The sequence below is a fragment of the Maylandia zebra genome, linkage group LG4, assembly GCF_041146795.1.
Source record: "Maylandia zebra isolate NMK-2024a linkage group LG4, Mzebra_GT3a, whole genome shotgun sequence".
Classification (NCBI taxonomy): domain Eukaryota; kingdom Metazoa; phylum Chordata; class Actinopteri; order Cichliformes; family Cichlidae; genus Maylandia; species Maylandia zebra.
In genome coordinates, this window is record NC_135170.1 from 1430326 (window position 1) to 1454153 (window position 23828).

Genomic DNA, 23828 nt, shown 5'->3' on the forward strand with positions numbered 1-23828 from the left:
TCTTTCTCCTGTAACAACAGCCCGGCGCCGTGAGCAGTCGCCTTTTTTGCGCTCGCTATCCCTGCACTTTCTACCATCTGCAAACGCCACGGTGTTCGTGTCGTCATGAAAGACATGAACATCGAGCGTAAAAACAAAGGAGACTGCTACCGGCTTTTTATCTGCCGATCGCCGTGCTACGGTTGCAAGAAAAAGAAGCAGAAATGACGTTCTCTACGCGTTGAGACGTTCCCCGTCCGTCGGCTAAACGCTTGATTGAAACTTCAATGCGACAGTGACACCAAGTAGAATTATAAATGTCACATAGCCCCAAACATGTCTTTTTCAAAGCCTGCGGTGAAGAGAAAGGTTGGTGATGAGCACCGACAATTTCAGGAAAAGTGGGAAATGCAATATTTCTTTGTTGAGCACAGGGGCACCCCGACCTGTCTTATTTGCACAGAGAAAGTTGCGCTGCACAAGGAATACAATTTGAAACGTCATTACACAACTAGACATGCTGAGCTGGATGCAAAATACCAGGGAGACGAGAGAGCGAACCGGGTTGCCAGTCTTAAAACAGATCTACTGAGGCAGCAAGATTTCTCCAAGAAAGCAACCAAAGAGAATAATGCAGCAGTCGGAGCCACGTGGTTAGTGAGATGATTGCTAAAGCAGGGAAGCCATTCACAGAAGGTGCATTTGTCTAAAAGTGCATATTGCAGGCTGCAAATATAGTCTGTCCGGGAAAGAAAGGTCAGTTTAGCAACATCAGCCTTTCTGCCAACACCGCAGCAGATCGCATTTCTGACCTGTCAAGTGACATTTATGACCAACTGTGTGAGAAAGCCAAATGTTTCAGTGTATACTCAGTCGCTCTTGATGAGACCACAGACATCACCGACACTGCCCAGCTCCCAATGTATGTCCGTGGTGTTGATGACAGTTTTGAAGTGATGGAGGAGCTGCTCACAGTAATTCCAATGCATGGCCAGACCACCGCTCAGCAGATATTTACAAGCTGTGTGATGCCATTGAGAATGTTGGTTTGCCATGGAAGAGGTTTGTTGGAATAACAACAGATGGAGCGCCATCAATGACAGGGAGGAAACATGGACTGGTGGCACAAAACAAACTGGAAGAGGAAGGCGTGGAGGAGGCCATTGCTCTGCACTGCATCATCCATCAGCAGGTCCTTTGCAGCAAATGCCTGAAGTTTGACAATGTGATGTCTATTGTTGTGAAATGCATCAACCAAATCAGATCCAGGGGCTTAAAGCACCGAAGGTTCTGTGCTTTTCTAGAGGAAATGGAGTCAGAATATGGGGATGTGCTCGACTTCACTGAGGTACGTTGGCTCAGCAGGGGAAATGTATTAAAGAGACTTTTTGAGTTGAGAGCAGAAGTGAAGCCTTCATGGAGAAGGATGGAGTTAGTGTTCCTGTGCTAACTGATCCCAAATGGCTCATGGACTCAGCTTTTCTTGTTGATATGACACATGAGCTTAATGTACTGAACAAGACGTTACAAGGCCAGGGGCAACTTGTCAGTGCTGCCTATGACAACGTGAGAGCATTCTCCACAAAACTGGCGCTCTGGAAAGCTCAGCTCTCTCAGACAAACCTTTGCCATTTCCCAGCATGCAAGGCACTCGTGGATGCAGGCACACCATTCAGTGCTGACGAGTATGTTGATGTCATTTTGAGGCTACAGGAGGAATTTGATCACAGATTTGCTGACTTCAAGACACACAGAGCCACCTTTCACATTTTTGCAGACCCCTTCTCCTTTGATGTGCAAGATGCCCCTTCTGTGCTTCAAATGGAGCTCATTGAGCTGCAGTGCAACTCTGAACTCAAAGCAAAGTTCAGGGAGGTGAGTGGAAAAGCAGACAAGCTTGGACAATTTTTGAGAGAATTGAGCCCTAGTTTCCCTCGGCTTTCCCGAATGTTCAAGTGGACCATGTGCCTTTTTGGTAGCACATACTTGTGCCAAAAGCTCTTCTCCACTTTGAACTTCAATAAGTCCAAGTACAGGTCCAGACTTACGGATGATCATCTTCAAGACATACTGAGGGCCGCAACTGCTTCCTCCCTCAGGCCAAATCTGGCTCGGCTATGCGAGAGGAAACGCTGCCAGGTCTCTAGCAGCAAGGAGTAGGCAAGAGAAGCCATGTTCAGAAGAACAGTTCATTTTCTACAGTGTTCCATTCATGTTCAGAAGAAGGTTATAGAACTGTTAATACAGACATTTCAATCTAAATACAGCAGATATAGAAGACTGAAAGATACACACAAGTTCACTGACTAAAAATATCTTCTTATTATTTTATTTATGTTTTACAGATTGATTTATTTTCTTATTAATTCTTAATTTGTTTATTCATTTTTCATATTTTGTGTTAAAAAATAAAAATAAAGAGATTTGAGAAGATTGGAATTTTTTAACCATGCCTTTCCTGTGGAAAACCTAATGCGGCCCAGCCTCACCCAGACTCTGCCTGCAGCGGCCCCCAGCTAAATTGAGTTTGAGACCCCTGTCCTACACCATAAATCAGTAAGAGAGGGTACGACCTCTCTCATGGCCCCAAGTGGTGTGTGCATGCCAGAGCACTCTGGAAGGCACACAGAGTCTTTACAGACTACTAAGGATCAAACCTCTATCATCATGCAATCGATTATACAACTCTAAGCATATATGAGTAAATATTTCTAAGCATAAATGACAATCAACAATATAAACCTTACAGCTGGTTTTAATAACAGAATTCATTTGTTTCTCAAACGAGAAAGAGCTATCGAGAAACACTCCTAAATCTTTAGTTCTTAACTTTTCCAGTGGGCCAAGGTCAACATTATCTGCTAATGCTAAATAGGCTGCCATTATTAACTAATGCTAATTTGACATGAATTAGCATTATGCACTAATGCTAACACTTACTTTTTTTAAAAATGTGAGTAGCTAATGCTAACACTATTTCCCTTAACTTTATAACAATGTGAACGGCTAATGCTAACACTCTTTTTCCTAGCATTATAACATCTGAGCTGCTAATGCTAAGTAGGCTGCCATTAGCACCTACGTCTAATTTAAGGCAAATACGCATTAGAACCTAATGCTCATATCGTTTTCCTTTGCTTTATAACAATGTGAGCAGCTACTGCTAAATAGCATTAGCTAATAACAGCAGTCTAATTTAATGCAAGTTAGCCTCATTTGCATTACAACGATGTGAGGAGTTAACGCCAAGTATGCTGCCATTAGTGGCTAATTCTAATTAGGGGTGAATAAATATTACCAGCTAATGCTAATATCGTATTCTCTTCCCTTTTAACAATGTGAGCAGCTAGTGCTAGGTAGGCTGATGCTAGCAGCTAATGGTAAAGCTAATTTAATGTGAATTAGCATCACATTAGTGAGGAGTTAATGCTAAGTAGACTGCCATTAGCAGGTAATGCTAATTTTAGGTGAATAGGAATTGGCAGATAATGCTAATACCATATTTTCTTGCTTTATAACAATGTGACCAGCTAATGCTATGTAGGTTGCCGTTATTAGCTAATACTAATTTGAGGTGAATTAGCATTATCCCCTTATGCTAACAATGTTTTTTCTTACTTTTTAACAATACAAGTAGCTAATGTGAACACTTTTTTTTTTTATTGAATTCAAATTTTTCCCTTGCGATGTGAAGAGTTAATGCTAAATAGGATGCCATTAGTGGCTAATTCTAATTTTAGATGAAAAAGGATTAACAGCTAATGCTCATACTGTTTGCTTTGTAAGAATGACAGCAGCTAATGATACGAAGTCTACCGTTATTAACTAATGCTAATTTGATGAGAATTAGCATTATCCGATAATGGTAACACTGTTTTTGCCAACTCTTTTCCCTTGCATTATAAAAATATGAGCAGCTAATGCTAAGAAGGCTGCCATTATTAGGTAATGCTAATTATTATGTGTGTTAGCATTATCCGCTGCTGCTAGCAATGTTTTATCTTACCTTTTAACAATATCAGCAGCTAATGCTAACACTACTTTAATTTCAGTTAAACCTACTTAGCATTAATTAACTTCATTTAGCATTAAGAAGTTTTTGCTATAGGCTACCATTAGTGGCTAATGCTAATTTTAGGTAAATAGAAATTGGCAGCTAATGCTAATACCATATTTTCTTGCCTTATAACAATGTGACCAGCTAATGCTAAGCAGGTGCCATTATTAGCTAATACTAATTTGAGATGAATTAGCATTATCTGCTTATGCTAACAATGTTTTTTCTTACTTTTTAACAATACGCCATTAGTGGCTAATTCTAATTTTAGATGAAAAAGGATTAACAGCTAATGCTCATACTGTTTGCTTTGTAAGAATGACAGCAGCTAATGATACGAAGTCTACCGTTATTAACTAATGCTAATTTGATGAGAATTAGCATTATCCGATAATGGTAACTCTTTTCCCCTGCATTATAACAATGTCAGGAGTTAATGCTAAGTAGACTGCCATTAGGGGCTAACTCTAATTAGGGGTGAATAATTATTAGCAGCTAATACTAATACCGTTTTCTCTTTTTCCTTATAACAACTTGAGCAGCTAATGCTAATTTGATGCGAATTAGCATTATATTAGTGAGCAGTTAATGCTAAGTAGGCTGCCATTATTAACTAATACTACGTTGACGTGAATTAGCATTATGCGCTACTGCTAATACCGTTTTCTCTTTCCTTATAACAATATGAGCAGTTAATGCTAATTTGATGTAAATTAGCATTATATTAGTGAGGAGTTAATGCTAAGTAGGCTGCCATTAGCAGCTAAAGGTAATTTGAGGTGAATAAGCACTAGTAGCTAATGCCAATACCCTTTTCTCTTGTGTTATAATGATGTGAAACGTTAATATTGTTCTCAAACAACAGAATGAGAATGAAATATTGATTCTAACAGGGCCCGTAAACAGCATTAGCTTAGCAGCATTAGCTTATCAGAGTCTCCATCATGGTCACACAAATCCTTAGCGGAGCAAAGTGGCCTACTTAGCAATAGCTGCTGTAGAAAGCAAAGGGAAAACAGTATTAGCATTAGCTGCTAAATGTGCACTTGAGAACAAATCTATTGTGAATTCAGCCGTGAATGTAGTGTTTCCAGTAAGCTTCCATTTCCAAATGTTAGCTGCTCCTGTCTGCCTCTTTGTCACACACACAGACTGAAATGATTCACAGCCTTGTTTCATCCTTCTGTCAGTGTCACTGACTGTCACTGTGACTGTGGACATACAGCATGGGAAACACACACATGGCTGATACTTGTATCTAAAGTTACAAAATGTTGTCTCTGTCCAAATATTACCTAACTGTAAGTCTACTTTTAATGAAACTCTCAACATGACTTATCAGTTATCATTAATGTTCCTGCAAACAGACTCCTTGAAGACCCCCTACATAAATATCCATGTACTATCCAGCTAGACTAGTGTGTCTGTCCCTGCAAATATTCCTTCATGTGTGATTGTTCATGTCTCATCTGCAGGAAACAAACAGGAAGTGAGTGAAAGACACAGGAAATGATTCCAGCTCTTCCTCCTATATCAGACATTCTCTCCATACCTGAGAGTGTCCAGTCTCCAGCCTGGATCCTTCAGTCCAGCCGACAGAAGCTTCATTCCTGAGTCACCTGGATGATTGTAGCTCAGGTCCAGCTCTCTCAGATGGGAGGGGTTGGAGGTCAGAGCTGAGGCCAGAGAAGTACAGCCTTCCTCTGTGATCAGACAGCCTGACAGACTGCAGACACACAAAACAACAATCCATCTGTTATCCATCTCTATAGCAGCATAACTAAGTGATGGTTCAGGGTCACCTGATCCAGCTCTAACTATAAGTTTTATCAAAAAGGAAAGTTTGAAGCTGATCGTCAAAGTAGAGAGGGTGTCTGTCTCCTGAACTCAAACTGGGAGCTGCTTCCACACCCAGTCCAACATAGCCAGGCTTTCTTTGCTGCTTTGACAAAACCTCAAATCCCAGTCAGAGATGGTGAGCATCATCACAGTGATGATCATTTCTCTGTTAACCCAGGCTTTCTGCTTCAGGATCTGTGCACGCTCACAGAACAAGGAGACCTTTAAACATCATTTCACTAAATGGATGGACTGAGCTCAGCCTACAGATGAACTGGATAAATAAAGATTTGACCTCAGTGTGCTCAGTGTTCCTGTCTATTCCTAACATATTCCTAACATGATAGCTGCACTTTAGAGCTCTAAAACTGGAACTGACACATATTTAAACTCCACATGTTACTCAGTACATTCAGTTCTGACACTCGCCCACAGTCCAACAAAGGAAACATGGAGATCACATCAGTTTGTCACCAAAGTCTAATTATTCCAGAGGGCAGTGTTGATACAACTAAAGTTATTTTTAAGCAAAGTTGAGTTTTTTATTGTTGCAGTACTTCATGTCTGAAGTATCATTTAAATGCATTACACGCTGTTGATGGCAGCAAACAAACCACCCAAACAAACAGAGGTGGGAGGCTTGGGCAGACTACGTAGGATCAGCTTGTGGGAGGAGTCAGGATAAAACCAAAGAAAGACAAGCTAACAAACACCACAGTGAAGTGAGTAGCTACAAACTGCAGGCCGATTAGTGTTGTTGAAGAAGTCGGTCTGAGGAACGTTCTTAGGATCAACAAATGACGGCATGTATGAGCCTCCCTCAAGACGCACCATCACAAGAAGAACACATGAGCTGTAGAAAAAGGAGAGACTATGAAAGCCACGGCGTTACAACGTGCACCAGCTGTTGGTCTCTCTGGAGACTACTGGGCGTGGCTGGGTAACCATGGTTACTTGGGAGTTACAGTACATGATATTAATGAAGAGTGGGAGCTGCGTTCTATAGCAAACAATTTGTTATGAGGTAATCAGCTGATCTTAGTTTAACCGGAAGCCCTTCACAATAATTGCAAAGCCTTTATTTTGTACAACTACCATCAGTTCGTCTGTACTGATGGTAACTTAAAGTCACACTAATGTCGTTTAGTTTCTATAGTTTATGTAGTGGAAGTATACTACAGTACCCTGATCACTGATAGGACAGATTTATGTAGATATACACCTTTGTGTTTAACATTACTGCATTATAGTACTGTGATCTTTGTCCTTATATATGGCTATATTAGCTATACTGATGTACGTACATATAACTGGATATGTATCTTATCTATTCATCTTATTTGTCATGTATTTGTATTGTGTACTTCCTTTTTGTAAGAAACCACACACATGATCACAGCCGCAAGAATCAATCAGTGAAAGAATAAAGTGTCTCAAACCAAACCTTAAGCTCTTTATTCCACATGCTGGGATCATTTGGCCTTCAGTGGTGTTCTGGCTGACACACCGGAGTGACCAGAGTGCTAAAGAGTGAATCGGACACACCAGTGTCATCTCTGATATCTCCACTACATTTAATCGTCCTTCAGCCTGTGGCTGCCGTTAGCTGGTCTGCTAGTTAGCTGATTTGCTATTTAGCCGGTGTGCTAGTTAGCTGGTGTGCTAGTTAGCCGGTTCGCTAGTCAGCTGGTGTGCTGACCAGCGAACCAGTAGGTTACAAGATGAGCTTGTCTGTCTGATGAGCCAGCTCTCTCTGTCTTGGTCATTTTGTCCTTGGGCAAAACCTAACCTACCACTACAACTGTAGCTTACCTCCACCAGTGTGTGAATGTGAGAGTGAATGAATACAGGGAGTGCAGAATTATTAGGCAAATGAGTATTTTGTCCACATCATCCTCTTCATGCATGTTGTCTTACTCCAAGCTGTATAGGCTCGAAAGCCTACTACCAATTAAGCATATTAGGTGATGTGCATCTCTGTAATGAGAAGGGGTGTGGTCTAATGACATCAACACCCTATATCAGGTGTGCATAATTATTAGGTAACGTCCTTTCCTTTGGCAAAATGGGTCAAAAGAAGGACTTGACAGGCTCAGAAAAGTCAAAAATAGTGAGATATCTTGCAGAGGGATGCAGCAGTCTCAAAATTGCAAAGCTTCTGAAGCGTGATCATCGAACAATCAAGCGTTTCATTCAAAATAGTCAACAGGGTCGCAAGAAGCGTGTGGAAAAACCAAGGCGCAAAATAACTGAGAAAAGTCAAGCGTGCAGCTGCCAAGATGCCACTTGCCACCAGTTTGGCCATATTTCAGAGCTGCAACATCACTGGAGTGCCCAAAAGCACAAGGTGTGCAATACTCAGAGACATGGCCAAGGTAAGAAAGGCTGAAAGACGACCACCACTGAACAAGACACACAAGCTGAAACGTCAAGACTGGGCCAAGAAATATCTCAAGACTGGTTTTTCTAAGGTTTTATGGACTGATGAAATGAGAGTGAGTCTTGATGGGCCAGATGGATGGGCCCGTGGCTGGATTGGTAAAGGGAAGAGAGCTCCAGTCCGACTCAGACGCCAGCAAGGTGGAGGTGGAGTACTGGTTTGGGCTGGTATCATCAAAGATGAGCTTGTGGGGCCTTTTCGGGTTGAGGATGGAGTCAAGCTCAACTCCCAGTCCTACTGCCAGTTTCTGGAAGACACCTTCTTCAAGCAGTGGTACAGGAAGAAGTCTGCATCCTTCAAGAAAAACATGATTTTCATGCAGGACAATGCTCCATCACACGCGTCCAAGTACTCCACAGCGTGGCTGGCAAGAAAGGGTATAAAAGAAGAAAAACTAATGACATGGCCTCCTTGTTCACCTGATCTGAACCCCATTGAGAACCTGTGGTCCATCATCAAATGTGAGATTTACAAGGAGGGAAAACAGTACACCTCTCTGAACAGTGTCTGGGAGGCTGTGGTTGCTGCTGCACGCAATGTTGATGGTGAACAGATCAAAACACTGACAGAATCCATGGATGGCAGGCTTTTGAGTGTCCTTGCAAAGAAAGGTGGCTATATTGGTCGCTGATTTGTTTTTGTTTTGTTTTTGAATGTCAGAAATGTATATTTGTGAATGTGGAGATGTTATATTGGTTTCACTGGTAAAAATAAATAATTGAAATGGGTATATATTTGTTTTTTGTTAAGTTGCCTAATAATTCTGCACAGTAATAGTCACCTGCACACACAGATATCCCCCTAAAATAGCTCAAACTACAAACAAACTAAAAACTACTTCCAAAAACATTCAGCTTTGATATTAATGAGTTTTTTGGGTTCATTGAGAACATGGTTGTTGTTCAATAATAAAATTATTCCTCAAAAATACAACTTGCCTAATAATTCTGCACTCCCTGTAGTGGGATTGTAAAGGGTCTTTGAGGGTCTCGAAAAGCGCTATATAAATGCAATCCATTATTATTATTAAGAGCATCTTTAGGCCTGACTGTGCTCATCCTTCCTCCAACCTCTCCTTACCAAAGATAACAACTACATCAGTATTAGCTCAATAACAATTTCTGCAATTCAATTGTGGACATTCATTTTTAAACCTTGTGTAAAACGATAAAACCTCAAAGTCTGAGCATTATTCTTTGTGCAAACAGCTCTTGCAGGTTCCCCCGGACTTAGGTTATTTTTATTATTTAATTACTTTCCTTTAAGCAGCTGTTCAGGCTACTAAACTCATCCCAGAAATAACAAGTGACACCATTAATAGTAGAGGTGGGAATCACCATACAACTCGCGATACGATATTATCACAATACTTAACGCACGATACGATATTATTGCGATTTTTTAAAATATTTTGCGATATTTAAATTCTGCACATAAAGGTAAACTTTATCAATATTCATTTTATCTAATATCAAAGTCTCACACTCAGTCTTTCTCTCATTTCAGTCAGTTTTATTGTTGACAAACTGAACGGTTTGTATTACAGTCTAGTCCAACTTAACTGAATGCAACCATCTGGTACAATTACAGCTATTCTGAACTATGCAATTTATGAAAACTATGCAGCCCCTTCAGCAACTGAAGAATTTGAAAGTAAATTTAAAAATATATATAATTTTACATTAAATAAAAAAGTTTCAAACTTAATTAAAATTAAACATGTCTTAAATTAAAATAAGTAAACTGTCATGTTTATTGCTGCCAAAAAAAAAGTTAAACACATTTGGACAGTGAAGGAATGTCAGGATTGTTGCTCAGAAAAAGGATCAACATGCTCTGAAGTCAACATGCTCTGACTCCAGAGCATGTTGACTTCAGAGAAAAAATTGTTTGTAACAAAATATCGATTTCTGCTGTCCCTGTATCGATACATTATTAGCAAACAAAATATCACGATACTACACAGTATCGATTTTTTCCCCCACCCCTAATTAATAGTGGAGCTAACTTTAACAGGTGAAACTGATTTGACCTATAAGGCTACTGCAGTTACTTCTTATCAGGTTTAGTAGGGAAGACATCTGGATGAGGTAGTTAGTAGTATGTAGTTAGTACCGGGCGACTCCCCTCCCCCACATCGGCACCAGAACCCTGTATTATCTACAGGGTAAGACTGCCTGTTTTATCAAACTATGGCCATTACTACTGTGATCATTTGCAGCCCAGTGTGCCGCTCTCTCTGCTGGGATGAACCACTGGAGCTCACCCAGTCATCCCTTTCTTTCTCTCAAGAAGAAGTGAAATAAATATATTTATTATGTTACGAGTCTAATATTCTTTAAATCAAACTGTAATGAATAAATCAAGCAAGAAGATTTGGTGGCTCCACGTGTTGTAGAAGAAAAGATAAACATCTCATTTTGAGAAATCAGCCTTTAAAATTAAGTACTGTGAATAAAAAACAAACAGCGAGCCAATCAGCAGTCGCCAATATCCTCCTAATTTCATTCACAAAGAAATCAAATATATATATTATGGGCCCAAAGGAGCCTAAATCTTTAAATTAGGCAGTACATGAAGTATTTTTTTAAATAAACAAAGACATGACTATAACAACTTTTAGTAATTCAGAGTCCAATTATCCACTCAAATGTGAATAAAAGTTCACTTGACAGCTGTAAAAGTTACCTGTTTATACAATAATATAAATCACATTTCAAATGATCATCTGTGGAAAAGTTTGAATCCTGACCTGAGAGTTTCCACTGCACACTGTGAACTCTTTAGTCCAGCGGACAGAAGCTTCACTCCTGAATCCTGCAGGTCAGAGTTACTCAGGTCCAGCTCTCTCAGACTGGAGGACTGGGAGCTGAGGACTGAGGACAGAGCTTCACAGCTTCTCTCTGACAGGTTACAGCCACTCAGTCTGAAAAATAAAAGACAATCTATAAAACAAGTACTCATGTAGAGTTTGTTAATACATTTCACAACATTAAATGTTGACTTTCTATTTTTAAAGAAAACAAAGATACTAAGATACAACATCATATGTATGAACTTTAATTAATAATTCTAAAAACTAAATGTTTTCTGATCTGACCTCAGAGTATTCAGTTTACAGTTTAAACGTTGTAGTCCAGCAGACAGAAGCTTCACTCCTGAATCCTGTAGCTTTCTGAAACTCAGGTCCAGCTCTGTCAGACTAGAGGACTGCGAGCTGAGAACTGAGGACAGAGCTTCACAGTTTTCCTCTGAGAGTTCACAGATGTTAAGTCTGAAGATAAAAACATGAATAAAGATTGTTGTTAAAGTGTAATCAAGGTGCAATAGCTTATTGTCTTGTGCTGAGCAGGTTAGTAAAACTTCCGTTTAACTTTGAAATAAAATAAAAATGCTATGAAACAAGGATAACTGGATAAAGATATAAACAAAAACAAACATCAAACACATAAACAAACAGAACTAAACATAATACAAATTGATCTGACCTCAGAACATTCAGTTTGGCATGTGGACTCTCCACTGCAGCAGACAGAAGCTTTACTGCTGAAGCCTTCAGGCTGTTGGTACTCAGGTCCAGCTCTCTCAGACTACAGGACTGGGAGCTGACCACTGACAACAAATTTTCACAGCCTTCCTCTGAGACGTTACAGCTGCTCAGTCTGAGAGAGAAAGGGAAAAAACCACAACAAAAAAAACAAACAATATATGTGATCAAATGAAATTTGTTTATATGTTGAACCCTTTTTTTAAAAAATTTATTTAAACCTATGAGACTATGAGTGCTACCAGTCCAGTGCACATGATTGGTACCTTGATGGTACCTTGCTCAGGGGTACCACAAGGTAACTATTCGGTGGATTCGACCCCTGACCTTATGATCATGGGGCGACCACTCTGCCTACTGAGCTAATAATTCTGTGTACACTGTCATACAATATTAACTAAAACAATTATTTTAGAAAATTTTAGTAATTCAATAATCATGCTCATTACCTGTGTATTGTGAATAACACTGGATTTTAAACACTAGCTGTATAAAACTCTTCCTGTTAAAGGTGTGTATAAAGGAGATGAGCTGAAATGCAGACTTCATGGAGAATGTTTGCTGTCAGCATATATCAAAGATAAAGCAGAGATCCATCCAGTCTCTTCCACTAAGCCCACAGAGGGAAAGACAACCACTCTCACTCACACCTGCATGAAGTTTAGATCACCAGGTAACCTAACTGCATGTCTGTGGACAGTGGGAGGAAACTGTAGAGGACCCAGAGTGAACCCACTGTAATTCTGTGGGAACACTGGTTATGGAAGCCTTACAGTTACATATGGTTACTGACAAGAAACACGACCTTAGAGGCAATTTCAGTAATGAAGACCGAGTTTCTCCCTCCATGCAGGATGAAAACATGACAGCACAGCAGAGATTTATATTTAAAAAGGGAGGGTGTGCACTGAAAGTGAGATACAAACTTGAACTTAAATTATGAACATCAAAAAAAGATGTAGGTGAAGTCTGGCAGGTGAAGTTTGTGCTTTAGAATAAAACAACCAAACTCCTGGAGTTGGAGACAAATGAACAAGCTGAGGATAATAAACCTGTCAGAGGGGCTGAAGCATCAGAGCTCATGTTCTTATAGGCTGGGTCTGGATTGTCCTTTGATAAGAGTTACAGAACAAAGTGTGTTTTAGAAATGCTGGAGTGAAACATTAAAACTACCATATATTTACCGAGTGACTGATGATCATTTAATTTACTATTTTAAAAAAATGTTACAGTGCTCTTTGAACTCAGCATTTCTGATTTATTTCCCATGATTTTAACAATGAAGCGATGACAACATGTTTACTCACAGAGCCTTGTTGGAGGCTTTGACCACTGGCAGCAGCCTCAGAAGAGCCTCCTCTGAAGCAGAGTATTTCTTCAGGTCAAACACATCCAGATCTTCTTCTGATGACAGTAAGATGAAGACCAGAGCTGACCACTGAGCAGGAGACAGTTTATCTGTGGAGAGACTTCCTGATCTCAGGGACTGTTGGATCTCCTCCACTAGAGAACGATCATTCAGTTCATTCAGACAGTGGATCAGATTGATGCTTTTCTCTGCAGACAGATTCTCACTGAGCTTCTTCTTGATGTACTGGACTGTTTCCTGATTGGTCAGTGAGCTACTTCCTGTCTGTGTCATCAGGGCTCGTAGGAGAGTCTGATTGGTCTGCAGGGAAAGACCCAGGAGGAAGCGGAGGAACAAGTCCAGGTGTCCATTTGGACTCTGTAAGGCCTTGTTCACAGCACTCTGGTAGAAGTGTTTCTTTGCAGATTCTTCTGTTTCAGACTTCTTGGATGTTGTTTGTTGTTGTTCCAGCAGATTGAGTCCAGAGTTGCTGAAGGTCAGATGGACATGAAGAGCAGCCAGCAACTCCTGAACACTCAGATGGATGAAGCAGAACACCTTGTCCTGGTACAGTCCTCTCTCCTCTTTAAAGATCTGTGTGAACACTCCTGAGTACACTGAGGCTGCTCTGATATCGATGCCACACTCTGTCAGGTCTGGTTCATAGAAGATCAGGTTTCCTTTCTGCAGCTGTTCAAAAGCCAGTTTTCCCAGAGACTCCATCATCTTCCTGCTCTCTGGACTCCAGTGTGGATCTGTCTCAGCTCCTCCATCATACTTGACCTTCTTCACTTTGGCCTGAACCACCAGGAAGTGGATGTACATCTCAGTCAGGGTCTTGGGCAGCTGTCCTCCCTCTCTGGTTTCCAGCACATCCTCCAGAACTGTAGCAGTGATCCAGCAGAAGACTGGGATGTGACACATGATGTGGAGGCTTCGTGATGTCTTGATGTGGGAGATGATCCTGCTGGCCTGCTCCTCATCTCTGAATCTCTTCCTGAAGTACTCCTCCTTCTGTGGGTCAGTGAACCCTCTGACCTCTGTCACCATGCCAACACAGTCAGGAGGGATCTGATTGGCTGCTGCAGGTCGTGTGGTTATCCAGAGGCGAGCAGAGGGAAGCAGTTTCCCCCTGATGAGGTTTATCAGCAGCACATCCACTGAGGTGGACTTTCTAGGGTCAGTTAGGATTGTAGTTTTGTGGAAGTCCAGAGGAAGTCGACACTCATCCAGACCATCAAAGATGAACACAACCTGGAAGTCTTCAAAGCTGCAGATTCCTGCTTCTTTGGTTTCAGTAAAGAAGTGATGAACAAGTCCCACCAAGCTGAACTTTTCCTCTTTCAGCACATTCAGCTCTCTGAAAGTGAATGGAAATATGAACTGGATGTCCTGGTTGGCTTTGTCTTCAGCCCAGTCCAGGCTGTATTTCTGTGTTAAGACTGTTTTCCCAATGCCAGCCACTCCCTTTGTCAGCACTGTTCTGATTGGTTCATCTCTTCCAGGTGAGGCTTTAAAGATGTCTTCTTGTCTGATTGTTGTTTCTGGTCTGTCTGGTTTCCTGGATGCTGTTTCAATCTGTCTGACCTCATGTTCATCATTGACCTCTGCAGTCCCTCCCTCTGTGATGTAGAGCTCTGTGTAGATCTGATTCAGGAGGGTTGGGTTTCCTGCTTTAGCGATGCCCTCAAACACACACTGGAACTTCTTCTTCAGGGTGGATTTAAGGTTACGATGACAAACAGCAGCTGGAAGTTCTGAATAATAATAATAAAAATACAACTTTAACAATCATATTTTACAAAATGCTGATGACAATTTCTGACCCACTGAGAAATGACTGAACACACTGGTGTCACAAGTCTCATTTATCCAGCAGCTTAAATCTTTAGATAAATCCTCTTACGTCTCTGCAGACGGTCAGCCAGCTCCTCCTGCTTCATTCTCCTCAGGAAGTCCACTGTGATCTTCACAAATGCCTCTCTGCTGTTTCTCCTCTGCTCATCATCCTCCCTCTGAAACTCCAAGCACTGGGGCTTATTTGGATTCAGAGCCTTCTGGATCTTCTTCAGCTCGCTCTTCACAAAAGTGATGATGTTGTCCTCCAGCAGCTGGAACAGAATATTTATGAATGACCCACCACTCTGAACCTTAGTCCACACAACATCCACTTCTTTACGATCAAGGGGCATATCATCCGCGAACTCTTTACCAATTATAGGTTTGACTTTATCTGATTAACTGAGACTTTGTCCACAACTCCATGATCCCAAAACGTTGATGCTGTTCATATGAATGCAGCGATTTCAGTGGGAGAAACATTTTACTGGTGTTCAGAGCTGAACTACCAACAGGTTGATGATCAAAGCCAGAAACTTGGAGATGTTTCAGGTGACTGAGTTGATCGTACAGACAACTGGTCTTAAAGGTTCACTCTGTTTACACATACAGATCAGTATTTAAGGTTTGACTCTCATCATCCACTGGAGCACAAACTGGGCGTCATCAGGACACAACAACACAGAACAAACACCATCCCCACAGACACAGCAGCCAGCGAAGCAGAAGAACTTCACATCAAGAAGGTCCTGAGTAAATGTGAACGCTGGTTTGAGGGCGGAGTCAAGGAGGCCATTTATGTGAAAAGGAAAGACCATCTCTGAATGGAGGAGGGGCCTAAGGGTACAACTGTCACCATCTTACATGCTGTGATTGCAGCCATTCCCCAGCTCTCTGTGAACTGGACTCATGACCATTGATCAACAACCATTGATCAATGGTCCTGACAATATGCGTACCAATGATCAATGAACTGACCTCCCAGCCCATTGTTCCTTCAGTGGGCTGGTTTCAGTCATACAAATGTCCTGTTTATGAGATTGAAACCTGCAGTCAGCTGAGACTGAAGAAGTCACCTGATGATGATGAAACGTTTCTCCCACTGAAAACATCCAGATGAACAGAATCAAGCTTTTTGGGATTTACGTACCTGGATGATTGAGCATCAAGACACAACTCTGTGACTTTTCTCAGATGAATAAATCCTCTCCTCCAGCTTTGTTTACATCTACCAGCCCTGTGGCGCTGCCCAGGGAAATAATCTATGTGAGAGGTGGAAAGTCATACAGGTGTCTGCTCCTGCCTTCAGTTATTTTATCTACTGTGTGTCAACTGGCTGAACCTCCTCCAACTGTCTACTGTCTCCCTAAACTCAACAATGACTTCGTGATCTATCCATTCTCTGACCAAACACATCCTGCTGCAGGAGGTTAACATAGCAGCCAATGATGATCCCACTCACTGTGAACAACACATTTGGACCTGATTTGCTGCTCTGGTTTACACGTGAACTTCCACTGCTGCTGTCACCAACTTGAGAGGCTCTACAGAAAAACTGGACTTGTCCATAAAAATCATAAACTACATTATAAGGACAGCATTGCTCAATCAACTCTAATTACTACTGACATGTTATCTCTTCTAACTAAGGTACAGACACTCAAACTTGCTGCTTTCAGTGAGAAGTCAAATGTCTGAATATGAGCTGGAAGCTGCTGAGAGTCCTCCTCCTTCCCGTGGGGTTTACTTTCTCTACTACTTTCAATATAAACACGCCCCTTTCATGCACCTGCAGAGGGCCACCAGCAGATGGAGCTGTCTTAAACAAATCCACTTGGATAGTTAGCTGTAGATGATTTTCTCAGTATGATTGTAGGACTTTGAGTTATTCTTCAGATTTATTTAAACTCCTATATTGTGCACAAGTGTTGAGCGACCCATAATTTCTCTGTACTTTTCATAAGAGCAGCCAGACTTTCAGCTAGTTTTTGTTTTTTAAGAGCTCAAAGTTATTGAAGAAACAGTTATTCAGCTTCATTCCCACTGATCTCGACTACAAACTGTTTCACTTTGGTTTCTGTTTAAAGCCTCGATGTTTAAAACGTTTCCCTGTGATCACATTTGCACCGTCTGATTTCAAAGTTTGTTTTCTTTTGGTCGTTTAGTCCACAGAGTCCTTGGTGTTCTGAAAGGGACCTATAAATAAATGCATTATTATTAATAATAAAGTAGTTGTTGTACATGTACAGACCATAAATATGGAGTCCAGCTGTGTTTGATGCTGCTGGGCAGACTGACCACTGGGAACCTCTGAGCTCTGCTGCTCCACTCTGTGGAAGAACCATGAAGGATTAGATCAACACAGGATAACGATCCAGGAGTTTCTGCTCAAATAACTTCATCTGAATCAAGTCTGTCAAGTTTTAGACTCTCAGATTCTGAAGATATATTTTCTGTTTTCTATGAACTTTCTTTCATCAGTGATGGAAGTGATGATGCTGCAGAAGCTCAGAGGAAACTTTGAGACTTCATCAAACTGATAAATTCACTCACTGGAAGGTAAAACTGTGATGAACCATCAACTAATGCTCTCAGGAGGCCAAAGGTCCCTGAATGTAACTGTGCAGTAGATTCATCGAGTGTTTGAAACCTGACCACTTCCATATGTTTTCATTCTAACACAAGAAGTCCTTTTCTCATTGCTTTGATTTGAGTTTTCATTTGAGTTTTCCGAGTCTCGTATTTGGAGTCGAGTCTAATCAATGATCTGACAGAAGAACATTAAAAAGGATTTACCAGTGCTGTCAAAATTAACATGTAGGGTTAGGGGTTCATCTGTTATCATGATTAACATGATAACAACCTTTAACACGACACATCTGGAGAGCAGAACGACTCAAAATCCCTGAAATGTTTCTATCAACGCACTTCGAGCAGTTTGTCCGAGTAGAGTTACCTTTGCACACGTGCAGATGTGCAGCACATCTGTTAGTGACGGCAGCTGAACCAATCAGCTCAATATGGAAGATGATGAACACACACTGACCTCCCGATGGAAAGTTTGAGTATTAAAAAAATAACAAGACGGACCAGCCGACCAACATGAAGGATTCTGCACATCGTGACAGAAGGAATTTTCTTTTCACCGAAGCACTTCCAGCTTAAAATATCACAACGATGCAAAGCACTGATGACACAACTGCCAAGTGGACAAACTGCAGACCTGTTAGTGTTGTTAATAACATAGTTTTGGTTCCTCGTGTCAAAGACTTGAAGAAGAGTGACAGAGAGTGTTAGACTGCTGCAGGATCAGTGCCACCTCCACAGACCTGTGAAGAAAATGATTGTTTGACAGATGGGCTCAGATTCAGGATCAGCTGAGGAGTTTGTGGCTGACAGAATCCTGCAGGTACAGAGCAGAGCCCATCATTAGCATGCAGGACTGTCCCTGGGGGGGTCGGCTCATTCAGGAGGTTAATCAATGTTTACATGTTCAATAAACATGTTAAGTGTGTAAATTTGCCCTTTTCTCTCGAGTCTGTTTGCTCATGAAATGAACTTTGATTCGTTTACATTAAAAATGATGTTTAATGGTGATTAATCCAAATGAATCCACAGTAACCCTGTGATGAGTCTGATTAAACATTTTCATTAACAGCAGTAATATAGATGATATATTATTATATATTAGTGCACACTTAGCTTTTAGTATATATGTTTGTTACAAAGTTGTATTTACAGCAGAGAAGCTGAGTTAAAGACTGAAAACTATTCAAAGTCTCTTTGAATTGAAGCGTTTAACATTCTTTGTGTTTATTCTGCATTGACTTCATTATATGGTGTAAACGTCTGTTACAGGCTTAAATATAAAGTTGGAAAAATGTAACTGCAGCTATTGATCAAGTAATTGTGATTAATCAGGATTAATGACAGAAGATTGTGTCATTAATTAGTCATGTTTTAATCTACTGACAGCACTAGTGTTCACTCTGGTGCCTCCAACTGTTTTACGCCCTTTCAACACCTTCGTGGTCAAAAGTGTACACGCACAAAATCTACAATAAAACCCTCACGCAGCAATAGGACAGACACACAATCCATTTATCTCTGTGTCTCAAACACACACACGTGTATTCAAAGCCTCGATTTGTTCATATTTCATCTGTTGTGTTTTTATCTTCAGCGTTTTCAGTGTTGCTGCATTTACACCAAAAATGTTTCCATTGATGAATCAGATTGATTTGAATGTGTTTCATCCATACAAATCCCTCCCTGGTGGTCACATGACTCTATAACATAACAGGAGTCATGTGACAAGAGTTTCATGCTGTAAAATGTCAAAATGGTTGAATGTGGTGGAGTAAAAATGTGAGATAACAGCTACTTTTCTTCAATATGAAATGTTTGCAGGGCCTGACAGGAAGTGGACAGACGCTCTGATCACTTCCTGTTTGCTGAAGTGGGTTTTCAGTTGTTTAGAAACCAAAGGCTTGTTTTAAAAGACAGTTTAAATGGGACTGAGGGAACGACGTGTTTGTAGTTTATATCCAACAACATCGAGCAGTTAAATCAAAGAGTTCATGTTGCTAACAGCTCACCTCTCTGCAGCAGACACAGGCTGGACTTTAAAATCAATGAGACCACCTTTAGACCGGTCACTCCTTAAGGACACACAGCTGGGTCCAGGTTCAGGTCCAGCAGGTCTCCCATGGATCCTGTCAGAGAAGAAAAATGTGTTTTGAGAATGAGCAGAAGGAAACTCCAAAGTAGTGTTTCACAGTGTAAGAACAGAGCGCCACCCAGGGGTCATTTACACTGTGCAGGACTATTGATGGTCCCACTGTGAGCAGCAGGAGTTTAAATGTTGGACATGTTTGATAGAAATAAGGAATAAAGGTTCAGTGACTTCCTTTGAGATGCAGTTTAGAGACCAGGAAACATCAAACAGTTCATTTAAATCAGATAAACTGACATCAAAGAGTTCATGTTGCTAACAGCTCACCTCTCTGCAGCAGACGCAGGCTGGGATTTAAAATAAATGGGACGATCTTTAGACGCGTCACTCTGTAAGGACACAGAGCTGGGTCGAGGTCCAGGCTGGTTCCTGTGAATAATGATGCAGCAGTGATGTGAGTGCTGAGCTGTGACATGGAGAAGAGTCATGGACAGTTAGAGATGGTCATCTCACCTCTGAGCTTTGGTCTGGCTCTCATGTTCCCCACACAGAGTGCTTTTAGAGGGAGGGGCTCCCTCCTCTCTGTCCTCACACTGATCCATGCTGCTCAATTCAGCTCACACACACTTTCTACCTGCAGAGGAAACACAAATCATTCATGTGCACATCAGCTGAAATCCTCCTTCCATCATGTGTGCTGTCCAAATATCAGCTGCTTCTTTCCTGCTTCATCTCAGTGTCAGCTGGATGCAGTCAGACAGCAGTGTGAGGCAGAGGAAGCTGCCATCAGCTGCTCTGCTATCAGTCCACTAGATGGAGCCTGAAGCACACACGATGCATTCACTGACACACACTGTTTCACTGTGACTGGAAGCTTCAGTCAGTCCAACACGTGTGAACAACATTTTAAACATTTCAGCTGATCCAGGATTCAAAGAGGATCAGCAGAGTTAAAGCTTCACACTAATTCTTCCTGCTGAGTTTGCAGAGAACTGCACACACACTGATTCACTGCTAATGAGAAGCTTCTTCCATCCAGTAATTCATCATCCATCAGCTCTGCTGCTGCTCTCAGTCCTGGACTCTGATCACAAACTAAAAGCAGCTTTTTAACTCGTGTCTGTAAGAACTCTTAGTGTTAGCTTAGTGTTAGCTTAGCTTTAGCTTAGTGTTAGCTTAGCGTTAGCTTAGCGTTAGCATGCTGTGTGCTAGCTTAGCGTCAGAGCTCTGCAGGTGTCTCGTGTGTAAATATTAATCACAGTGACAGTAAAGGAGGTAAAGGGCTGTGACGTCATCACGTACGCTGCGTCCTCTGTGGGCTCTGAGTGAACTCAAAGTACAAACTACAAGTACACAAACACGAACGTAGCTCAGAGTGGCGGACACACTCGGCCTCGTTGGTCCAGCTGTGAGTCCGTTACCGTGAACTATGGAGCGGCAGATTTGTGCTGAACTAAGCTGCACACAGCTGATGTTAGCCAGGAAACATTACACACTGACTTTAATGGAGAGACCGGAAATACAAACACACACAGTTTGTTGTGTGAAGAAATCAAACACGAGCTGAACAAACAGTAAAGTTCCTAAAGACAAACTGTTAAAGGAGGAAACAAAGCAAACTTACAGTTTCTTCACACCAACAACAAGCTCCACTCCACACCTGGACACTAAACACGGACACACAGGTGAGCTGCTTCCTGGAAGGAGGCGGGGCTCCACCTGAAACTCAGCACAGGTGGGAGGGGCTCAGCTCTGTGTGTGCTGATGTGTTAACTTTAAAAATATGCCGTCTGACTGCTCAGACTGAGTCAGAGTAAAGTTCACATGCTGACGTGTGGAGACATGAAACCTTGTTGTAGCTGCAGGTGTGAACACACTGATCCCAGATCAGCTCTGCTGTATTTGTAACATGAACATTTCTGCTGCAAAGCTTCAAATGTTCAGCATGTTTCTCTGTTTCCAGTCTATAGATCCAGTCACACTTTCTACCTTCACCTGTGCAGTAAAGACTGAGAGCAGAGCTGAAAGCAAGCGTCCAATCAGTGAGCAGCATCAACACCTGAGCTTCATTCAGACTCTGTTATTGAAGATGTTGTTGGTACAAAGTTCATCTGCTGCTCACATGAATCCATGAAAGATTTATTTCACTGAATGTTTCTTCAAAGCTCATTTCAACCTGTTGAAGTCATGAATGAAAGTGCAGACTGAGAGTGGATCACATGATGTTTGAGGTGTGTCATGTGACATGTTCAGTATTGTCACACATGTCTAGATTGTCCCTGATATCATAACTGCTCAAACACTGATGATTATATTTGAAGAATTATTCCTGATGGCAGCAAAGTTTGAATGGAGCTCTCTGTCTGTGCTGATTTGTCGCCCTCTGGAGGTCAAAGCACAAACTGCATGATGTCACTGTAACCACCACAGAGACAGGAAGTGTTTTTATGACTGAAACACTGAAATGATGCTAACGGCTGTCGTTAGGCTCACTGACAGCAGTGCTGATGTGTTCATGTCAAACACTGGCTCAGGTCAGACTCCTTCATCCTTCTCCAGCGTGAGGCCGCCCTCAGACCCACAGGAGCTCTGACCTTTGACCTCCTGACCCTAACCATTTTAGTCTTGTTGCATCTTTAAATGCAAATCCTGTGAAATGGTCAGGGGCGGCTCTAGAGAAATTTTCTTAGGGTGGCAAAATCAAAGCCTTTTTCCCCCAAACACATATGCAGGTGGTTACATGTGGTTAAAATGATTCAAATGCAGTAAGTATGCACGTTTTTCATATAAATATAGTCTATAACTTAATTATTGTCTGTACCCACATGATTACACACTTTAGTTACATGAAACATGTGAGTTTTGATGTTATGTACTGTACAGCCTGTATATTAAATACATATGTAGCCCAATAAGTATAAACTCCAGAAAGCTACACAACATGGGGCGCTTCATTTACAAACACAAGTCTAACTTAAGTTTCACTGTTTTTGTTAGAAAACAGTCACATTGTTGCAGCTTAAATTACACAAAATGTCAGAAATCTGCACTGTCATGAACAAACATGTAAACCTCATTTTTCATGATTTGTTGGATTCACCCTCTGAGGTCTGAAATACAACCGGACATTTGTGACTCCTTTGAGTTTACGTTTGTATTTCACCCTCAGATTGTTTCATTTTATTTTTTCCTCCTCTTGCTTTGTTTGGTATCTTTTCAGCTCAACTGAATTTAGTTGTTTTTTCACTGACATACTGCATTAGTATTACTATTACTATTAATGTAACTATTACTGATCTGAAATCACACAAAGAACCTAAAATCCTAGCAGTATTTTTTACTGTAAAAAAACCACAGACGTGTTGGGTAAATGTTTATAACTTGAAATGCAAATATAAATTGTACATTTTGTAAACAGATACAACTATTTATCTAAAAATGCAGCCAATACACCTGCTGTTTTTTCATTTTCTACAACCATTTAAAATAGCACTCACCTTCCTCCATTTCCACAGTGTAACATCCACCCACCTGTGTAAAATCAGAAATTCCCATGGTGTTGTTCAAAATGTGCTCTGGCACAATCATAAGCATCGCTTGCTGCTGAAAACAAGAAGAAAGCCGGTCCTGCTATGAGCTGAACCATTTGTTAATGTGGAGGGGGGGACACTATGGAATATATCCAGTTCTAGCATTTATATTCACTGCTGACTGTAACTACGCTCAAACTGTTAAACTTATTTTAATAAACAACACTGTCATATGCAAAACTGGGGTGGCACTTGGGGTGGCAAGGGATCATTTTAGGGTGGCACTTGCCACCCCATGCCACCCTTCTACATCCGCCCCTGCTGATGAAGCCAACAGGTTCGCTTCATTTGCAAAAAGCAGATATGAGTTTCTGAGGCCACAGTCTTCTGTGGCTGAAGGGGAATCAGGGGAAGCCCTGGAGGAGTCCACCACCCACCAGAAACAGGTCTGAGCTCTCACTGCAGTGGTAAAGGGGCTACACAGCCCACATGAGGCTGAGGGATGCAGCCTTCTGTCAGACTGTCACTAACACAGAGAAACACCCGTGTACACTCATACTCATGGGCACATACA

At 41.3% G+C, this 23828-nt stretch overlaps 1 protein-coding gene across 1 annotated transcript in view; it reads right to left on the reverse strand.

The window, feature by feature from the left end:
* LOC112431827 (uncharacterized) overlaps positions 1-21423 on the reverse strand; it is a 27833-nt gene extending 6410 nt beyond the window's left edge. Inside the window, exons 1-11 of the mRNA XM_076882840.1 lie at positions 21349-21423; positions 20238-20358; positions 20052-20153; positions 19648-19764; positions 17301-17379; positions 15117-15321; positions 13170-14967; positions 11804-11977; positions 11416-11589; positions 11068-11241; positions 5589-5762 (exon numbers count right to left, since the gene is read on the reverse strand). Of these exons, the coding sequence (XP_076738955.1) occupies positions 5589-5762; positions 11068-11241; positions 11416-11589; positions 11804-11977; positions 13170-14967; positions 15117-15321; positions 17301-17379; positions 19648-19764; positions 20052-20153; positions 20238-20326 (3086 nt within the window). The 5' untranslated portion in view covers positions 20327-20358; positions 21349-21423. The remainder of the gene's footprint in view (positions 1-5588; positions 5763-11067; positions 11242-11415; positions 11590-11803; positions 11978-13169; positions 14968-15116; positions 15322-17300; positions 17380-19647; positions 19765-20051; positions 20154-20237; positions 20359-21348) is intronic.
* Positions 21424-23828: the final 2405 nt, after the last annotated feature.